We start from the raw sequence: 17,926 nt of genomic DNA on the forward strand, positions 1-17,926 counted from the left end.
TTAATTGCGAAAGCAAAACTTTGACATGTACGTCACAAAAAAAGTAGTTAGTTTTGACGAGGCAGGAGACGGTGTGCATAGGCAATACCAGCCTATACACATTGTTAACTGGCCGGATGGTATTGACGTAGGTATGAATTTGAAGTACTGTAATGTGAGGAATCTCGGCATGGACAATAGTGTAGAAACTGAATTGGAAAGTTTAGTGGAAGAGATAATCAAATTCCCTCCACGGACTGACATTAGTATTGGTGTGAAAAAAAGATCGTTTGCGAGAAGTAATGAAGCTAAAAGCCGATGCTCGCATACGTCGTCATGACGCTAAAGCGCGTTTTGCTAGTTTTGCAATCGGAGACTTAGTACTTATAAAAACTCATGAGAAATCGAGCGAGCTAGACAATGAAATCTCTAAATTTAAGTTTGTTTATAATGGACCATATAAAGTCATTGGTATACCTCACACAAATGCTTATTGCTTAGAGTATCCAAGCTCTGGAAAACGATTAGGTATGCGGAATATTGTAGACTTGAAATTGTACCAACCTAGGATCGATTAATACCACACAATGGGTAATTTGTACAGTATGTAAATATAGAGTGTAAGATTTCACGATTTGCTAGATTTTCATGCTTTTGCCTGACCAAGAGGACATTAAAGAAGTTGTAATTAATAAGAAATTAATTTTGACTAAATGATTTAAGAGAGAGTGATTATTTATCAATTGAAAAATGCAAGCTGCTAGTTTAAGTTTTCAGCTGAGTCACAGTAGATTAAGGAATGTAAATATGCTTTTGTAACTAGCTGTAAGATTTAATGAATGTGTAATTTACTATTCATTGCCGATGTACTTAGACGCTGTTTTGAGTTTCAGGCTAGTACATGCTAGTACATGATGATGGACAGTGTCGAGTTATCCACTGTGATAGTGTTAATGGACTCCTTTAGATTACTCGGGAGTGAGTTTTTCCGAAAGAATTCAGTGAAACGCACGTTCTGGAAATGCCGTTAAAAGGGCGAGTGAGATCAAGCGTGCCGCACAGGGGCGCGCAACAATACTGGCAAGGCGGAGCCGCTGTCGGCTCTTGTGCCGCTGTCCGCTCTTGTGTCGCTGTCGGCTCTTGTGCCGCTGTCGGCATTCTTTGTACTTGCGAGTATGGAAGGCGGAGTTGATTTTCTTCCCGGACAGCTGATGTGAAAGAATTCTGCTGTCAATATTTATGTTTCTGTCGATCTGCTGTATATTATTTTCTTGTTTAGCGTTAAGTGGACTTTCATGGCGAGAGTATTAATTATGAGAAGGTTATATAAAATGTGTATTCTATGTAATTAATTATTAATTTGCGTATTTTGATATACCTGTTTTTTATGACCATGTACTCTGATTAATTTTGTAAATAGTATTCCATTTCTAGATACTGCTAGGAATTTTGATTTTTAGAATAGCTAAACCATTTTCTATGTTTTCTATGAATTTTAATATGTTGTCAACCTGTTTTATTTTGTGCAAGATGACAGAGTGGAATAAGATTAGGAGTGTCTCCACTCAATTATTATCGTCTAAAAATTGGTTTATGGTTAATTAGACGAATGCTAAATTTTGTTGATGTTTTGATCATATGAATTTCCGCTGTTTCTTTTTTAGGACATTTTCTGAGTCTGTTTAGGTTACACGAACATCCTCAGACAATGTGGGGCACATGTAACGCCGGAAATGAATATCCTCCTATTTCCATCTATTGTACTATAAATTTGTTTTCCTTATCTTTGTTACCTGAATATATGACATTTCTGTGTCTTTACATATTGTAATTGTTTTACTATTTGTATATATATATTTATGCATTTATGTCGATGTATAATTGGTTTGTTTCGTAAATATTATTTGTATTTTTACGTTGGGTCTTGCCTAGGGAAAACTGTACTATCGAACGAATACATCGATAGGTCGTGTGGAGAACGGAAGTGTTTAGGATCTTTGGTAGTGTTAACTCTGCCGCGTGGAGCGCGGGCTGAGAGAGAGAGAGTGTGGCTGGGGTGGTGCAGTGGAGCAGGTGTGTTGTGTGACGCTCCCGCGAGTTGCCGCGCTTTCGGGGTTGGGCAGCATGTAATTGCGCTCGACTTGCTATGATAGTTTCTGACACGGTGTCGCGGACGGGAAGCATTAGCCGGCGCACATCAAGAGCCCGTTTCGCCTGGTGACCGTGTCGAGAAGAAGGCGCGCCAACATCCAGCTTCTGCAACAGCGACGGCTGACAATGAGTGACTGTCGCCACCTCCTCGATCGACGACTCGTTGAAATTCAAACGCCAGCATTAAAGTAATATAATTAGATTTCACTGCTTTAATTTCAAAGTTCAGTTAAAGTATTCATAGCTGGCTACAATATTTAGATTACACAAGCACAAATTAAGAGTGCGAGTTTTGTTACCATATTTTAGCTTACCTGTGACTGCAGCTCAGCTTGGTATGTACTAAATTTTACTACTGTTAATTGTTCAGAATCATTTAATTCAAGTTCAAAGTTAAATCCCTTATTTCTAAATTGCGTAGATTCAAGTAGCTTTTGATATGATTGTTGAGGTAGTCCAAGACTAACCGTATTTTACTGAATTTCGATGTGCTTCAGAAAGAAAGCTCACTATTAACTTCAGTCACTAAATTAACTTTCGATTTTCCTGTTTTATTAATTCTTTTGCTAAATTAAGTCAGAGTGAAGCGAAATTTATTACTTCTGACAAACTTTCAGTTTTCACACTGCACGTGTCAACCTTCAATTGCCACGCTTCTAGTGCTAATTATATGTGTAATAACCTTTCTTTTTCAGTTACTATAGTAACTGTCATTAGGACTGGCGACCGCAATTTCCCCCAAATCTCAAATATCTAATTACCGCTAATTAATTGTTAACGTAACGGCCGCACATTTACTTTCTTTATTAACTTTACTCTTTTTCAAAATTAATTTCCACCTGTTTCATTAGCATTTTTCCTTTCATTCAGATGTAACCCTTTCCTCCCTCTTTACCGACAGATTAACTTCGGTGACGATTGCTTTTCCCAAATTTCCATTAGGTACACGCAGTTTAATTTTTCACTGTCATTAAGGTCGATAAGTGAGGGGGAGGTTACAGGCTGAATGACAAAATAGCTTTGACATTTAACGACATTTACATCTACATCTACATGGATACTCTGCAAATCACATTTAAGTGCCTGGCAGAGGGCTCATCGAACCACCCGCACAATAATTCTCTATTGCTCCTGTCTTGTATAACGCGCGGAAAAAACGAACATCTGTATCCCACATCTGTGTGAGGTCTTATTTCCCTTATTTTATTATGATGATCGTTTACCCCAATGTAGGTCGGCGTCAACAAAATATTCCCGCATTTGGAGGTGAAAGTTGGTAATCGAAATTTCGTGAGAAGATTCCGCCGCAACGAAAAACGCCTTTCTTTTAATGATGTCCACCCCAAATCCTGTATCATCTCAGAGACCCTCTCTCCCCTAATTCGCGATTATACATAACGTGCTGCACGTCTTTGAACTTTTTCGATGTACTCCGTCAGTCTTAACTGGTAGCGATCCCACACCAGGCAACAGTATTCTAAAAGAGGACGGACAAGCGTAGTGTAGGCAGTCTCTTTAGTAGTTCTGTTGCGTTTTCTAAGTGTCCTATCAATAAAACGCAGTCTTTGGTTAGCCTTCCCCACAACATTTTCTATGTGTTCCTTCTATTTAAGTTGTTCGTAATTGTGATTCCTAGGTATTTAGTTGAATTTACGGTCTTTATATTTCACTGGTTTATAGTTTAACGGATTCCTTTTAGCAGTCATGTGGATGAGTTCAGACTTTTCGTTATTTAGGATCAACTGCCAATGTTTGCACCATACAGATATCTTTTCTAAATCATTTTGTAATTTGTTTTGATCTTCTGTTGACTTTACTAGTCGATAAACTACAGCATCATCTGCAACCAACCTAAGATGGCTGCTCAGATTGTCTCCTAAATCGTTTATATAGATAAAGAACAGCAAAGAGCCTATAACACTACCTTGAGGAACGCCAGAAAGCCCTTACATTTTTCTCGACGACTTTTTGACAGTTACTACGAGCTGTGACGTCTCTGATAGGAAATCACGAATCCAGTCACACAACTGAAACGATATTCCAAAAGCATGTAATTTCACTACATGCCGCTTGTATCGTACAGTGTCAAAAGTTTTTTGGAAATCTAGAAACACGGAATCAATTTGAAATCCCTTGTCAACAGGCTTCAACACTTCGTGTGAGTAAAGAGCTAGTTGCGTTTCACAAGAACGATGTTTTCTAAATCGGTGTTGACTATGTGTCAATAGACTGTTCTCTTCGAGGTAATTGGAAACTTGTGGTAAGGTCTTATGGGACCAAAGTGCTGATGTCATCGGTCCCTAAACCTACACACTACTTACTCTAACTTATACTAACTTACGCTATGGACAACACACACCCCTGCCTGAGGGAGGACTCGAACCTCCGACGGGGGGAGCCGCACGGACCGTGACAAAGCGCCTCAGACCGCTCGGCTACCCGCGGGGCTCTCTTCGAGGTAATGCATAATGTTCGGATACAATATATCTTCCAAAAGCCTGCTGCATATCGACGTTAATGATATGGGCCTGTAATTTAGTGGATTACTGCTACCATCTTTCTTGAATACTGGTGTGACCTGTGCAAATGACTCTTGGTGCACTTGCTACTAGTAAATATCCATTATTACATCTTGTGGCTTTCTTCAAAGTAATACTGAACTTTTCTGCCTGTCTTTTTGATAGGCCAGGATGCGAGTTAGATTTGCGCAGACATTTTCTTATTAGGCTGAGAGGCAGCTGCCGTGCCCAGTCCCCACTATGTATACCATACAGGGTGAGTCAGAAGGAAAGGTAAATCCTGCAACGGGTGATAGTAATAGTGATTTTGAACAAAAATCTTCAAATGAACATATGCCATTTTCTTAGCCGTATACGTTGTACAGCTGTTTGAAAATCACGGGCGTCAGTCCCAGGTCGTTCTTCACCAGCATTCACTCGCAAATACAACCATAGCGGCGCAGTGTTGTCTCTACTAACCATTTCAATGCGCACTTGACTTTAGCACGGTATGGTGACGAGTCCTGCAGGTATGTATGTTATTTATTTCTCAGTACTACAGTGGTTGCATCAGTGTACTTCAGTGTTGTTACATTTACAGGCAAAACAGTACGGATCAGTGTAGCGAAAATTAACCAGGTCTTCACACATGCGGAGTATGGTTACATGATTTTTGTCTGTGTGTCTTGCAGTGGGAATTCCAGAGTTGCTGTTTTCGAATAGGAATGACGATTTCGTAACAGCTGACTTCCGGATAGAAGAGTATTTAGTAGGATGTTTGACAGATTGCGTGATCGTTGTATCTGAACGTACCGTTCAACAAGATCTTAGTGGAGGACACTTGAAATGGTATAACGCAGCCCAGCTACCAGCTCTGGAAGAACTAATGCACTGTTTGGTATTTCACAGACACTAGTGATGCACAGAGTACATGAGCAAGGTCTGCATCCGTATTAACGGTAGAGAGTGCGACATCTGCATGTCGGAGATTGTGCCAAACAAACGGAATTATGCAATGGATCTCTGTCGATTAACGCTGTATTCCACATATTCTGACAGATGAGTCAACATTTATCGGCGACGGTGTCAACAACATGCGCAGCTCTCATGTGTGGGCAGATGAAAATCTACACGCTACTGTGGAAACAAATTTTCACCGACGTTTCTCAGTGAACGTGAGGTGCGGTATTATTGACGGTTAACTCATCGGTCCAGTCGTTTTATATAATAGTCTTAATGGAGAACAGTATCTTGATTTCCTTCAAAATGTGTTACCAGAATACTTCTTGGATATTCCTTTTGGAACACGACGTCGTATGTAATTGCAACACAATGGAGCTCCTGCACATTCCGTACGGCCAGTGACACGGTACCTAAGGGAAACGTGTCCCGGTCGTTAAATCGGTTGCCGTGGAGTCATTTCTTGGCCACCGAGGTCACCCAGTCTTATTCCATTTCGTTACTGGTTGTGAGGTTGGCTTAAGAGATGATTTTTCGTCCGCAACGATTACATCACTTTCTGGTAGCCCAAAACCGCCACCTGTTCCTAAACCAACTATGTGCGACCTACCTATCTGGAAACATACCTATGGTGGTAGTTCTTTCGTGAGGATCGCAGGCTTGTGCGGTGCTGCAGCAGTTGCACTTGGTGCATACGGCGCTCATACTATTTATCCCAAGGAACATAATGAGGATCTGAACAGGATTTTTAAAACGGCAAATCGGTATCATTTTCTGCACACGCTTGCGTTATTCGGTGTACCCCTTAGCCGGTGGCCGAAGACTAGTGGCAGTTTGCTCTTAACCGGCATGCTGTTGTTCTGTGGAACATGCTACTACCATTCGTTAACTGGTAAAGATGAATCGCGAAGACTTACACCCATTGGAGGATCGCTCCTTATTGCTGGTTGGCTTGCCATGGTGTTATAGGCAAAGGACATGGAGAAAAAGGACAAACAATGTGAATGGTTTACAGCCAACATTTTAATGTTTTCAGAATCTTTTGTTTTGTTACTCTTCAGTACAATAATTCTCACTACAGGAGTGTAATCTGTTTAATTACTGACTATTGTTAATGAAGTTATTGTTTTGATATTTTATAATAATATTTTATAATAATAATCTACAAGCGCAGTGTAGACGCAGATGAGGAATTTCTCGCTCGTATTTTACGTGCATTTGCAAAGTACAGGGCAGTTCGAATGAGTTCATATCAGCAAGATAACAGCTGTCTACAAGAGCTGCAAGATGCTCTGCAGTTGACAGTGGATTTTTCAACATCTTTTATGAGGTAACTTCTGACCATAATGTTTCATTTACTATCATCTGCAATTGACTTGTCCCAATTGTTTTCATTAGGTTCCTCGGAAACCGTTGAAACGGAAATGAATGTATGGCATTGTTGGCCGGGAGGCCCCATTCGGGGGAGTTTGGCCGCCGTATTGCAAGTCCTTTTTAGGTGACGCCACGTCGGCGACTTGCGAGTCAATGATGTTGAAAATGATGATGGACACACAACACCCAGTACTGTGATGGAAATCGAACCCGGCCCCCCTGCGTGGTAGGCGGTAACTCTACCGCTACGCCACGGAGGTGGACTCAGAAACCGTTAAGAACAGGACAAATGTTCATAGGGCAGTTTTTTTCAGAATCACTCCTCAAAGCCTATACCTTTCCTTCTGACTCGCCCTGTATTATTACTTTAGCTAAATTTTGTTTATTGCAACTAAACTCAGGGCCCATCCTTTGGATTTCTATTGTACGAACATAATAAGTTTATATTAAAAAACTAAAAACCCGCCTCGATTGCGAAAAAAGCACCTAGTGTTAACCTAGGTTCTGGTGTAGATAACTACACCTTCTTCAGAACAATCGCAATCGCAATCGAGGCGGGTTTTTAGTTTTTTAATATATTAACCAACGATTGCTGACGCGCTGCGATGTTGAAAAAAATGGTTCAAATGGCTCTGAGCACTATGGGACTTAACATCTGTGGTCATCAGTCAACAGCGATGTTGAAGGTTCTATAATAAGTTTAGTACTCAGCTGCTCTACTATTAATAATGTCCGTATTAATCTGGCTACCATTTGGCTTCCATTGCGATTTACACGTGTTTCTACACTGTTGTTACCACACAAACACACCAAGTGACGAAACAGTCCACGGTAGGCCGACATAGTACAGCCTACACACGTGAATAAAAGAACGTACCACGGAACGTACCACACAGTGTTCATACAGGTCAGTGCTTGGAGCACGCAAGCTCGCGTGTTAGTGCAGTCCCGTGACATGCGAGCACACGAAAATGCGACAGATACATCAACGAGCACCAGCTGCGCAGCCCCCCTCTACTGAGTCTGCACAAAGTACAAAGAGGCGTCGAGGATATGAGACGCCAGACAGAAGATACTGGCCAGTACGAAAGCTCAAACTCTGCCCTTCGATATCCCCCAGTAAGGATTAGGGGCCACCGTGACGTGCACGTAAGCATCACTGTCCCCATGCAACCAGCACAAGACATCGCGAACATTACGGTTTTTTTTAACCTCCACAGCACGCTCTTAGCGCCCAGTGGCACAGATAGCAATGTGCGTACAACCGGTTCACACGAATTCCGCAACTTTTACCAGGTCGGTTCAAGAACTCCGCAGCTTGCCTTGCCTAAAATTGATCTTACTGCTATTACCCGAACTCGGTAACTAGCAGCAGACTTCTGATTTTGCCTTGGCCTCTCCCCGAAATGTTAGTAAGCCATATTATTGGAACAGAGAAATGTTGTGCTAAAGACTAACATTACATTTTTATTACATTTTCGGAAAGGCAAACAATTATCTAAATGTCCAACTGACAGAGATGACGAGAAAGTGCTCACTGAAAGTACTTTTATTCAGGTGATAAACTAACGATAATATTTACGCTTTGTATAAAACACATTTAAAAATACAATCTATCCATTTCACCATTTTGCCGTTGTACAATTTTGACCTGGACGAATTCTTGTTTTTATTTGGTTTTCTTGACGTTTTTGGTACGGAACCAGAGCCGATATTATTTAACCAACTACAAGAGTCTGTAATCTTCTCGAGTTACTGACAAAAGTCTAACATTTAGAGTGATCCGACTCAAAGAGTTAAAACGACACTGAAACCTGTCGCACGTATTTGTCGTTTTCCCAAGTGCATTGGATTCCTCTGCCAAATAAAAGGATATAAAAACGCATTTTGCTCATCAGTACCATTGTCTATGAGAGTGAACTGTGCCGATTACGAATATTCTGGCATGATACTCATAGATTATAAAAGTGCATGAATGAAACCGTTTCCCTTTTTGATACTTGGTGCCCTTTATTTTTTATTGCGTTTGTTACCGATTTCTTGCCTATCTGTTGTAATAAAAATTGATCATGAATTTATTTCCCATGTATGTAGACAAAAAAACGATCATTTCTTAGCGTAAAAATTTTGACATAAGTCTTCTTGTTCGATCATCCCCAACCGTAGTCAGTCTGATTGTAAATTTTTTTAAAAAGTGTCTGGCTCCTTTCATTACCCATGACGTTTACACTATTCTCCATCTTCATTGTCACTACCCTAAATGTCTGACAACACTTTGCAGATACTAACTTTCTGGGCACTAGGGACAGCACTACTATGCTCGTCTTTTCCGCGAACTGCAAGCTACCTGGCCAAAGGTGACGTTGCCGGAAGCATCTATTTGGCTAAATACCCTGTTTCCTACCCGAAGGCCAAGCTGCAAATGCGGGTAGGGGGATTAGTGGACCCGCCCTTGACTTTTTGTGAGTCGCGGAGTTCATGTCTGCCTCAAATACCCAGAAGAGGTTTAAAAACGATGAAAAAAAATTCAAGAACACAACAGACACCGGAATAACGATAGAATTTGGATCCGACACTAATATAGAAAAACCAAGGACACCATAGCACACAGAAGTCCTATGACAGTTACCAAGTGATTACCTGTAGAACGGATAGGAGTTGAGGGTTGCTGATACGATCAGAAAAAAGTATTTGCTCTGAAATTTGATGTCTGATGACTGAAGACAAGTTCGCGAGAAAATGTAAATCTAAATCCGTTTGAACCAGCGATGAAAAGAACCGCAGCAGCAGCTGGATACGCTAAGTCAATTAAGGCTTGCTCAGTTAACAGTTGTGTCGAACACCTGTAAACAGCATTAACATTCGTCAACAAGGCTGCCGTCTGTTGCTCCAAAGCTAAACTCTGGCCACCTTAGAACTGTCTTTGTTGAGTGTTGAAGAGCGCCAAGCGTAGGAAATAGTTATACGGTGTTCAGTGCACGAAGAAAGATAGACAGCTAACTGCTGGTATCGAAGTCAGTCCAAAGTGCCATTAATCGCTGCACATGAACTAGAGACCACGAGGTCTGGTTAGTATTCCCAATTTCTAAATGCAGACGAAGTTTTGACTGAGAGTCGATATACAGGGTGTTACAAAAAGGTACGGCCAAACTTTCAGGAAACATTCCTCACACACAAATAAAGAAAAGATGTTACGTGGACATGTGTCCGGAAACGCTTAATCTCCATGTTAGAGCTCATTTTACTTTCGTCAGTATGTACTGTACTTCCTCGATGCATTCGGGAGGACGACGGTTCAATCCCGCGTCCAGCCATCCTGATTTAGGTTTTCCGTGATTTCCCTAAATCGCTCCAGGCAAATGCCGGGATGGTTCCTTTGAAAGGGCACGGCCGACTTCCTTCCCCGTCCTTCCCTAATCCGATGAGACCGATGACCTCGCTGTCTGCTCTCCTTCCCCGAAACAACCAACCAACCAACTTCCTCGATTCACCGCCAGTTGGCCCAATTGAAGGAAGGTAATGTTGACTTCGGTGCTAGTGTTGACATACGACTCATTGCTCTACAGTAATAGCATCAAGCACATCAGTACGTAGCATCAACAGGTTAGTGTTCATCACGAACGTGGTTTTGCAGTCAGTGCAATGTTTACAAATGCGGAGTTGGCAGATGCTCATTTGATGTATGGATTAGCACGGGGCAATAGCCGTGGCGCGGTACGTTTGTATCGAGACAGATTTCCAGAACGAAGGTGTCCTGACAGGAAGACGTTCGAAGCAATTGATCGGCGTCTTAGGGAGCACGGAACATTCCAGCCTATGACTCGCGACTGGGGAAGACCTAGAACGACGAGGACACCTGCAATGGACTAGGCAATTCTTCGTGCAGTTGACGATAACCCTAATGTCAGCGTCAGAGAAGTTGCCGCTGTACAAGATAACGTTGACCACGCCACTGTATGGAGAGTGCTACGGGAGAACCAGTTGTTTCCGTACCATGTACAGCGTGTGCAGGCACTATCAGCAGCTGATTGGCCTCCACGGGTACACTTCTGCGAATGGTTCATCCAACAATGTGTCAATCCTCATTTCCGTGCAAATGTTCTCTTTACGGATGAGGCTTCATTCCAACGTGATCAAATTGTAAATTTTCACAATCAACATATGTGGGCTGACGAGAATTCTCACGCAATTGTGCAATCACGTCATCAACACAGATTTTCTGTGAACGTTTGGGCAGGCATTGTTGGTGATGTCTTGATTGGGCCCCATGTTCTTCCACCTACGCTCAATGGAGCACGTTATTATGATTTCATACGGGATACTCTACCTGTGCTGCTAGAACATGTGCCTGTACAAGTACGACACAACATGTGGTTCATACACGATGGAGCTCCTGCACATTTCAGTCGAAGTGTTCGTACGCTTCTCAACAACAAATTCGGTGACCGATGGATTGGTAGAGGCGGACCAAATCCATGGCCTCCACGCTCTCCTGACCTCAATCCTCTTGGCTTTCATTTATGGGGGCATATGAAAGCTCTTGTCTACGCAACCCCGGTACCAAATGTAGAGACTCTTCGTGCTCGTATTGTGGACGGCTCTGATACAATACGCCACTCTCCAGGGCTGCATCAGCGCTTCAGGGATTCCATGCGACAAAGGGTGGAAGCATGTATCCTCGCTAACGGAGGACATTTTGAACATTTCCTGTAACAAAGTGTTTGAAGTCACGCTGGTACGTTCTGTTGCTGTGTGTTTCCATTCCATGATTAATGTGATTTGAAGAGAAGTAATAAAATGAGCTCTAACATGGAAAGTAAGCGTTTCCGGACACATGTCCACATAACATATTTTCTTTCTTTGTGTGTGAGGAATGTTTCCTGAAAGTATGGCCGTACCTTTTTGTAACACCCTGTAGACTTACCTTGGTGAGGTCATTGTTGAACCACGCTTCAGTGTAGCCTACTTCGTCTGCGTCCAGCTTGAAGTTCCAGAGGCCGTCTAGAGGCCTCACCTCCCTGGACTCGGATTCCCTGGGATACAGCACGCCACTTTTCGCGACTGGCGCCACTGCAGCTGTAGTCAGCAACAGACAGAACCTCCACATCCCGGACATGGCGGCCTGTGAATAAGATGGTCAAAAACAAAAATTAAAGTTTCTTCAGTATTTGGGACATGAAGCACATTTACATCAAGGGAAGTCAGAAGTTAGATACCTTGAAATGAAAGAAAAGTGATGCGTCATCAAAATTTCCTCTTTTAGAGTTCCGTACCTCAACCGGTAAGAGCGGTACCCTCATAGGGTCACTTCGTTATCCGCCTGTCTGTCTGCCTGACCGACTGTTCAAATCCCATTTTCACAGGAAAGGGTGGACTTACCAAGTTGAAATTTATGTCATACATTAGCGTCTATGGTCTCTTGGCGGTATAATAAACGTTAGTTTCAAAGTCAGTGCCATCAACATTTATGTCACACTTGTTGGCACTCGCAAACTCATTCATTAAAACCTATATGATTCTTCCCGTTGATCTAGAATCATGAAATTTGGCAGGAAGCAATGTTTCACAGTACAACCAAAGAAAAAATCCGAAAATTGTTAATTTGCAATTATCACATGAAAAAATATTTCGTTAGTCATATGTCACCCGACTTCAAACTTGAAATTAAAACATTCTCGAAAGTCTTGGAATGCCTGGGAGCAATAACTTGCCACTATCAATGTCGATAACAGGCAAAAATCGTCGAGATCCTTGGTTTCCAGATAGGATGAACTGTGTATATACGTAATTAAATTTGTACGGAACCTTCAGTGCGTGAGTGCTGCTTACACCTGGACAAATTTTGTTTTCAGTATGACAGAAAAATATTTTAATCACACAAAAAAATTCGGCGAGCCTAACGGATTCTTACATCACTTCTACAATTCTGCTGCTATATGAGGGCTGTAAGTATTCGACCCTTTTTTTATCATTGACACCAGCAATGGTATTGGGCTGTGTACACTCTATGTTTGTAGGCATACGTAGTGTGCATGTCTGATTTTTTTCAAGACAGCGGAAACAACCAGTCTCTGCTAGCCGCTGGCAAGTGAATACATAAAAGTGGTAGTCGTCAGATTTTGTTTTGTGGGCAACAGACAAAGTGGAACAACATTGTTGCATCAAATTTTGTTTTAAGATTGGCGATTATCAAGTTGAAACATCCCACAAGGTTCGACAAGTGAGCGGGAACGAAGCAATGAGTACCACACAGATAAAGGAGTGGTACAACCGCTTCAAAGATGCCCGCTCATCAGTGAAGAATGAAGCACGTTCACATAGGCCCTGGTCATCCAGAAATGAGGTTGTTGTGGATCGCGTAATGACCCTGGTGATATAGGGTAGACGAATCATGGTCAGATAACTTGCAGACGAAGTTAAAATTAGTATTGCAACCATTCATTCCATTTTAGCGGAACATTTGAACCTAAGAAGGATCTCAGCAAAAGCAGAAGCAACTTCGTTTGGAGATCGCACAGGTCATATTGGATACTGTGAACAGTAATCCCAAGTTCCTTGACACAGTGATCACTGGTCATGAGTCCTAGGTTATTGTGGTTACGACCCAGATACAAAGTTCTAGTCATCTCAATGGAAGCATCCATCATCCTCGAGACCCAAAAGAGCGACGTAGGCCTGCAGCAACGCGAAACTCATGCTGACCATGTTTTTTACTCCATTGGCGTGGCCCATCATGAGTAAGTTCCAGAAGGTACTAGTGTTAATATAGAGTACTACCAACAAATTCTGCGTCACTTTCGTAAAGTAATGAGACACAAAAGGCCGGATTTGTGGGCAGCGAGCAGTTGGCACCTTTGCCACGCTAACGTAACCGTTCATCGTTCTCAATTAATTCAGAACTTTTTGGCCAAACACAACACGACTGTGGTCTGTCAGCTTCCCTATTCGTCCGACCTAGTACCGAGTGACCCTGAACTGCAAAAGTCTCTGAAAGAAGCAGATTTCAGAACAGGAAAGACGTTATGCAGAATTCGACGGAGCAGCTGCGCACCATACCGAACGATGATTTCAGAGATGTTTTCAGCAGCGGCAGTAGCGTTGGGAGAGATGCGTAGCAGCTGTAGGGGGCTACTTTGAAGGTGACTGGTGCCAAACAATTCTATCTGAATAAAGACAGATTTCATAAGTAAAAGTCGGATACTTTTCGAACAGCCCTCCTACGTGTGGACCGTGGGCGATTCTCAAATTCACATAAGAGTGAATTAATTCTTGAATTGCTTCGGAAAACACTTACGCACCATGCCCTAGACTCATCAAAAACTTGCAGAGATGCCTTGTGAACATAGATGGAGCTTGATAAGCGATAATGTGACTGGCTCTCGAGTGATTTAATATAATAATAAATCATTTTCCTCATTTTAAGATTGAGAGCAATGAAAACCAGGTAACGTCCCTGTATTTTGACATTGTGGGATATTCTCACTTGCTGTTCCATTATTTATTGTTTATTGCTCGCTTGTTAGGATGTGAGGCCGGTGGAGAAGAAAACCAATGGGGACATCGAGACAACGTTAGAAGACACGAGAAAAGCAAACCTCTCCTTCCGTCTGGCCAGGGAAGAAGAAAGCGTGCTACAACTTTTCATCATGAATTTTCAATGTAGACCTCCACATGCAGCAATTCGCAAAAAACCACTTGTGCTGTTAGCGTGTCCCAAACAGTAATCTGTTACGGCACGAACATTCCGTATCTCATCCTAATTACTTAAGTAGTTCGGCAGTGGGGTAAGAAGCCGCTACACACCTAATTCGCTAACAAATGGAGAGTGACAGTAGCTTGTTCGAGGTTTGTGACTACACGGGCAAACTAAAGAGGTATGTGGGTAAGCTCTTGTAAAGTGCTGTAACGATTAAGGAAGTGAAATGTATAGAAGATAAGAAGTTTTAGCCTGACAAAATATGGTAAAAATTCGTCTTTGTCAGTTTGCATAACTAGAGTTTAAAAAATTGTTATGAGAAGGATAATGTGAGGGTAGAATTAACAATACAGTGACAGAATTATTTTTCTCAACCCGAAGACGAAACCATTCCTAATTACTATAATACAAGTCTCACATTATCATAGTGCAATGATGACGAGAAAATATTCGAGCAAATTGGGAAAACTATATAGAGGGTACACTTTCAAAAACAATGTCCTAGGCAAAAGCGACATTGTACCTGTGTATATCACAAGGCAGTGTAAAGTTCAGTAACTCCATTACACTGGCAGAATACAACCAGCGCTTCATTCTGGTAACACCCAAAAGACGCTCAAGTTACAGCAAAATCAGGGTCAAGACGTGATGAAGTGTCTTGAACAAAAAAACCTACATAGTTGTCATCAGAAATATCGATAACACGAATCAATACCGAGCTTACGCTTACAAAGGAAGATATATTCCCATAGGATAGGTAGATTTCACAACAGAACTGAGGCCTTATTGACAACAGGAGTAATCTGTTGAATCACAAACCTATATCACTGACATAGATTTGCAGTCAGATTTTGGAACATATATTGAATTCGAACATTACAAAATACCTAGAAGAAAATGATGTCCTGATGCACATCTCGCACGGATTCAGAAAATGTAGTTCTTGTGATACACCGCTGGCTCTTCATTCACACAAACTAATGAGTGCTATCGACAAGGCTCTCAAATTGATTCCACATTTGTAGATTTCCAGAAGGCTTTTGACATCATTCCTCACAAGGGGTTTCTAATCAAATTCCGCGCCTATGGGGTATCGTTGCAGTTGTGCGACTGGATTTGTGATTTCCTGTCAGAAAGGTCACAGTTCGTAATGATTGACGGGAAATCGTCAAGTGAGGCAGATGTGTTATCTGGCGTTCCCCAAGAAAATGTTTAACCGCTACGCTGCTTTTAATTTACACAACAAATTAAGGAGACAGTCTCAGCACTTCTCTTATATTTCTTGTAGGTGATGCCTTCCTTTAGGATCTAGTAAAGTCATGAGAAGATCAAAACCAACTGCCATATGATTAATATAAAATTCATGTATGGTGCGAAAAGTGGCAATTGACTGTGAATAATAAAAAATGCAACGTCCTGTACATGAGTGTTATAAGAAACCTTTAAACTTCGGTTATGAGATAAATCTCATAAATTTAAAGATTGACGATTCATCTACATAACTACAGATTACAATTACGAACAATTTAAATTGGAACCATGGCACAGAAAATGTGGTAGGGAAGGCGAACCTGTAGAACAGGTAGCAAATGTAACAAATCTACTGGCCGGCCGTTGTGGCCGGGCGGTTCTAGGCGCTTCAGTCTGGAACCGCGCGACCGCTACAGTAGCAGGTTCGAATCATGCCTCGGGTCTCGATGTGTGTGATGTCTTTAGGTTAGTTAGGTTTAAGTAGTTCTAAGTTCTAGGGGACTGGTGACCTCAGATGTTAAGTCCCATAGTGCTCAGAGCCATTTGAACCATTTTTGAATAAATCTACTAAAGACACTGCCTACATTTCAATGTTATTTATAACCCGTCTTGATTGAAAAAATGTTTATTCACACGACCGGTTTCGGTTCCTCTAGAACCATCTTCAGATCCGAAATTTCGGTTACAGGATTGAAGATTGCTGTGTGTGGATGGGTTACTCCTGTAACCGAAATTTCAGATCTGAAGATGGTTCTAGAGGAACCGAAACCGGTCGTGTGAATAAACAGTTTTGCAATCAAGATGGGTTACAAATAACATTGTAAAACCAGTGATTGCGGTATCCCATCAGACATTATATCTGTTTTTGCAAAAACTGCCTACATTTAGCTTGTCCGTCCTCTGCTGGAGTTCTGCTGCGCAGTGTGGGTTATTTACTGGGTAAGATTGACAGAGGACATCGAAAAAGTTGAAAGAAGTAATCATCTTGTGGTGTTGCAGTTCTTCTTGTTATGTCCGTGCTTGTTACGAAAATGGGACGAGGAGTTCCTTCTTATGCAAGACACATTGCTAAGTGAAAGAAAACGGAAAAAAAGGTGTCTTGCATGAGTCGGAACTCGTCGTCCTAGTTCAAAGAAGGGCAGCTCGTTTTGAATTATTGCGAAATGGGGGAAATTGGGGCGAGAGTGTCACGAATGTAATAAGCAAATTGAGGTGGTAAAAAAAAGTGGGGGGGGGGGGGTTCTGAAGATGCGGCAAGAGGCCAAGACGGGCCTCGGGGCATCTTTGAGAAAACGGAGTTCACAACCAACATCAAGCTAGCACTCATACACTACTGGCCATTAAAATTGCTACACCACGAAGATGACGTGCTACAGACGCGAAATTTTACCGCCAGGAAGAAGATGCTGTGATGTGCAAATGATTAGCTTTTCAGAGCATTCACACAAGGTTGGCGCCGGTGGCGATACCTACAACGTTCTGACATGAAGAAAGTTTCCAACCGATTTCTCATACACAAACAGCAGTCGACCGGCGTTGCCTGGTGAAACGTTGTTGTGATGCCTCGTGTAAGGAGGAGAAATGCGTACCATCACGTTTCCGACTTTCATAAAGGTCGGATTGTAGCCTATCGCGATTGCGGTTTATCGTATCGCGACATTGCTGCTCGCGCTGATCGAGATCCAATGACTGTTAGCAGAATACGGAATCGGTGGGTTCAGGAGGGTAACACGGAACGCTGTGCTGGATCCCAACGGCCTCGTATCACTAGCAGTCTAGATGACAGGCATCTTATCCGAATGGCTGTAACGATTCGTGCAGCCACATCTCGATCCCTGAGTGAACAGATGGGGACGTTTGCAAGACAACAACCATCTGCACGAACAGTTGGACGACGTTCTCAGCAGCATGGACTATCAACTCGGAGACCGTGGCTGGGGTTACCCTCGACGCTGCATCACAGACAGGAGCGCCTGCGATGGTGTACTCAACGACGAACCTGGGTGCACAAATGGCA

At 42.2% G+C, this 17,926-nt stretch overlaps 1 protein-coding gene across 3 annotated transcripts in view; it reads right to left on the reverse strand.

Moving 5' to 3' along the window:
* Positions 1-17,926, reverse strand: part of LOC124791725 (beta-glucuronidase-like) — a 216,537-nt gene that overhangs the window by 95,500 nt on the left and 103,111 nt on the right. For all 3 annotated transcript variants that reach the window (XM_047257883.1, XM_047257884.1, XM_047257882.1), the window contains exon 2: positions 11,887-12,084. In XM_047257883.1, the coding sequence (XP_047113839.1) occupies positions 11,887-12,078 (192 nt within the window). In that variant the 5' untranslated portion in view covers positions 12,079-12,084. The remainder of the gene's footprint in view (positions 1-11,886; positions 12,085-17,926) is intronic.

Source organism: Schistocerca piceifrons, chromosome 1 (genome assembly GCF_021461385.2).
Source record: "Schistocerca piceifrons isolate TAMUIC-IGC-003096 chromosome 1, iqSchPice1.1, whole genome shotgun sequence".
Taxonomy (NCBI): Eukaryota; Metazoa; Arthropoda; class Insecta; order Orthoptera; family Acrididae; genus Schistocerca; species Schistocerca piceifrons.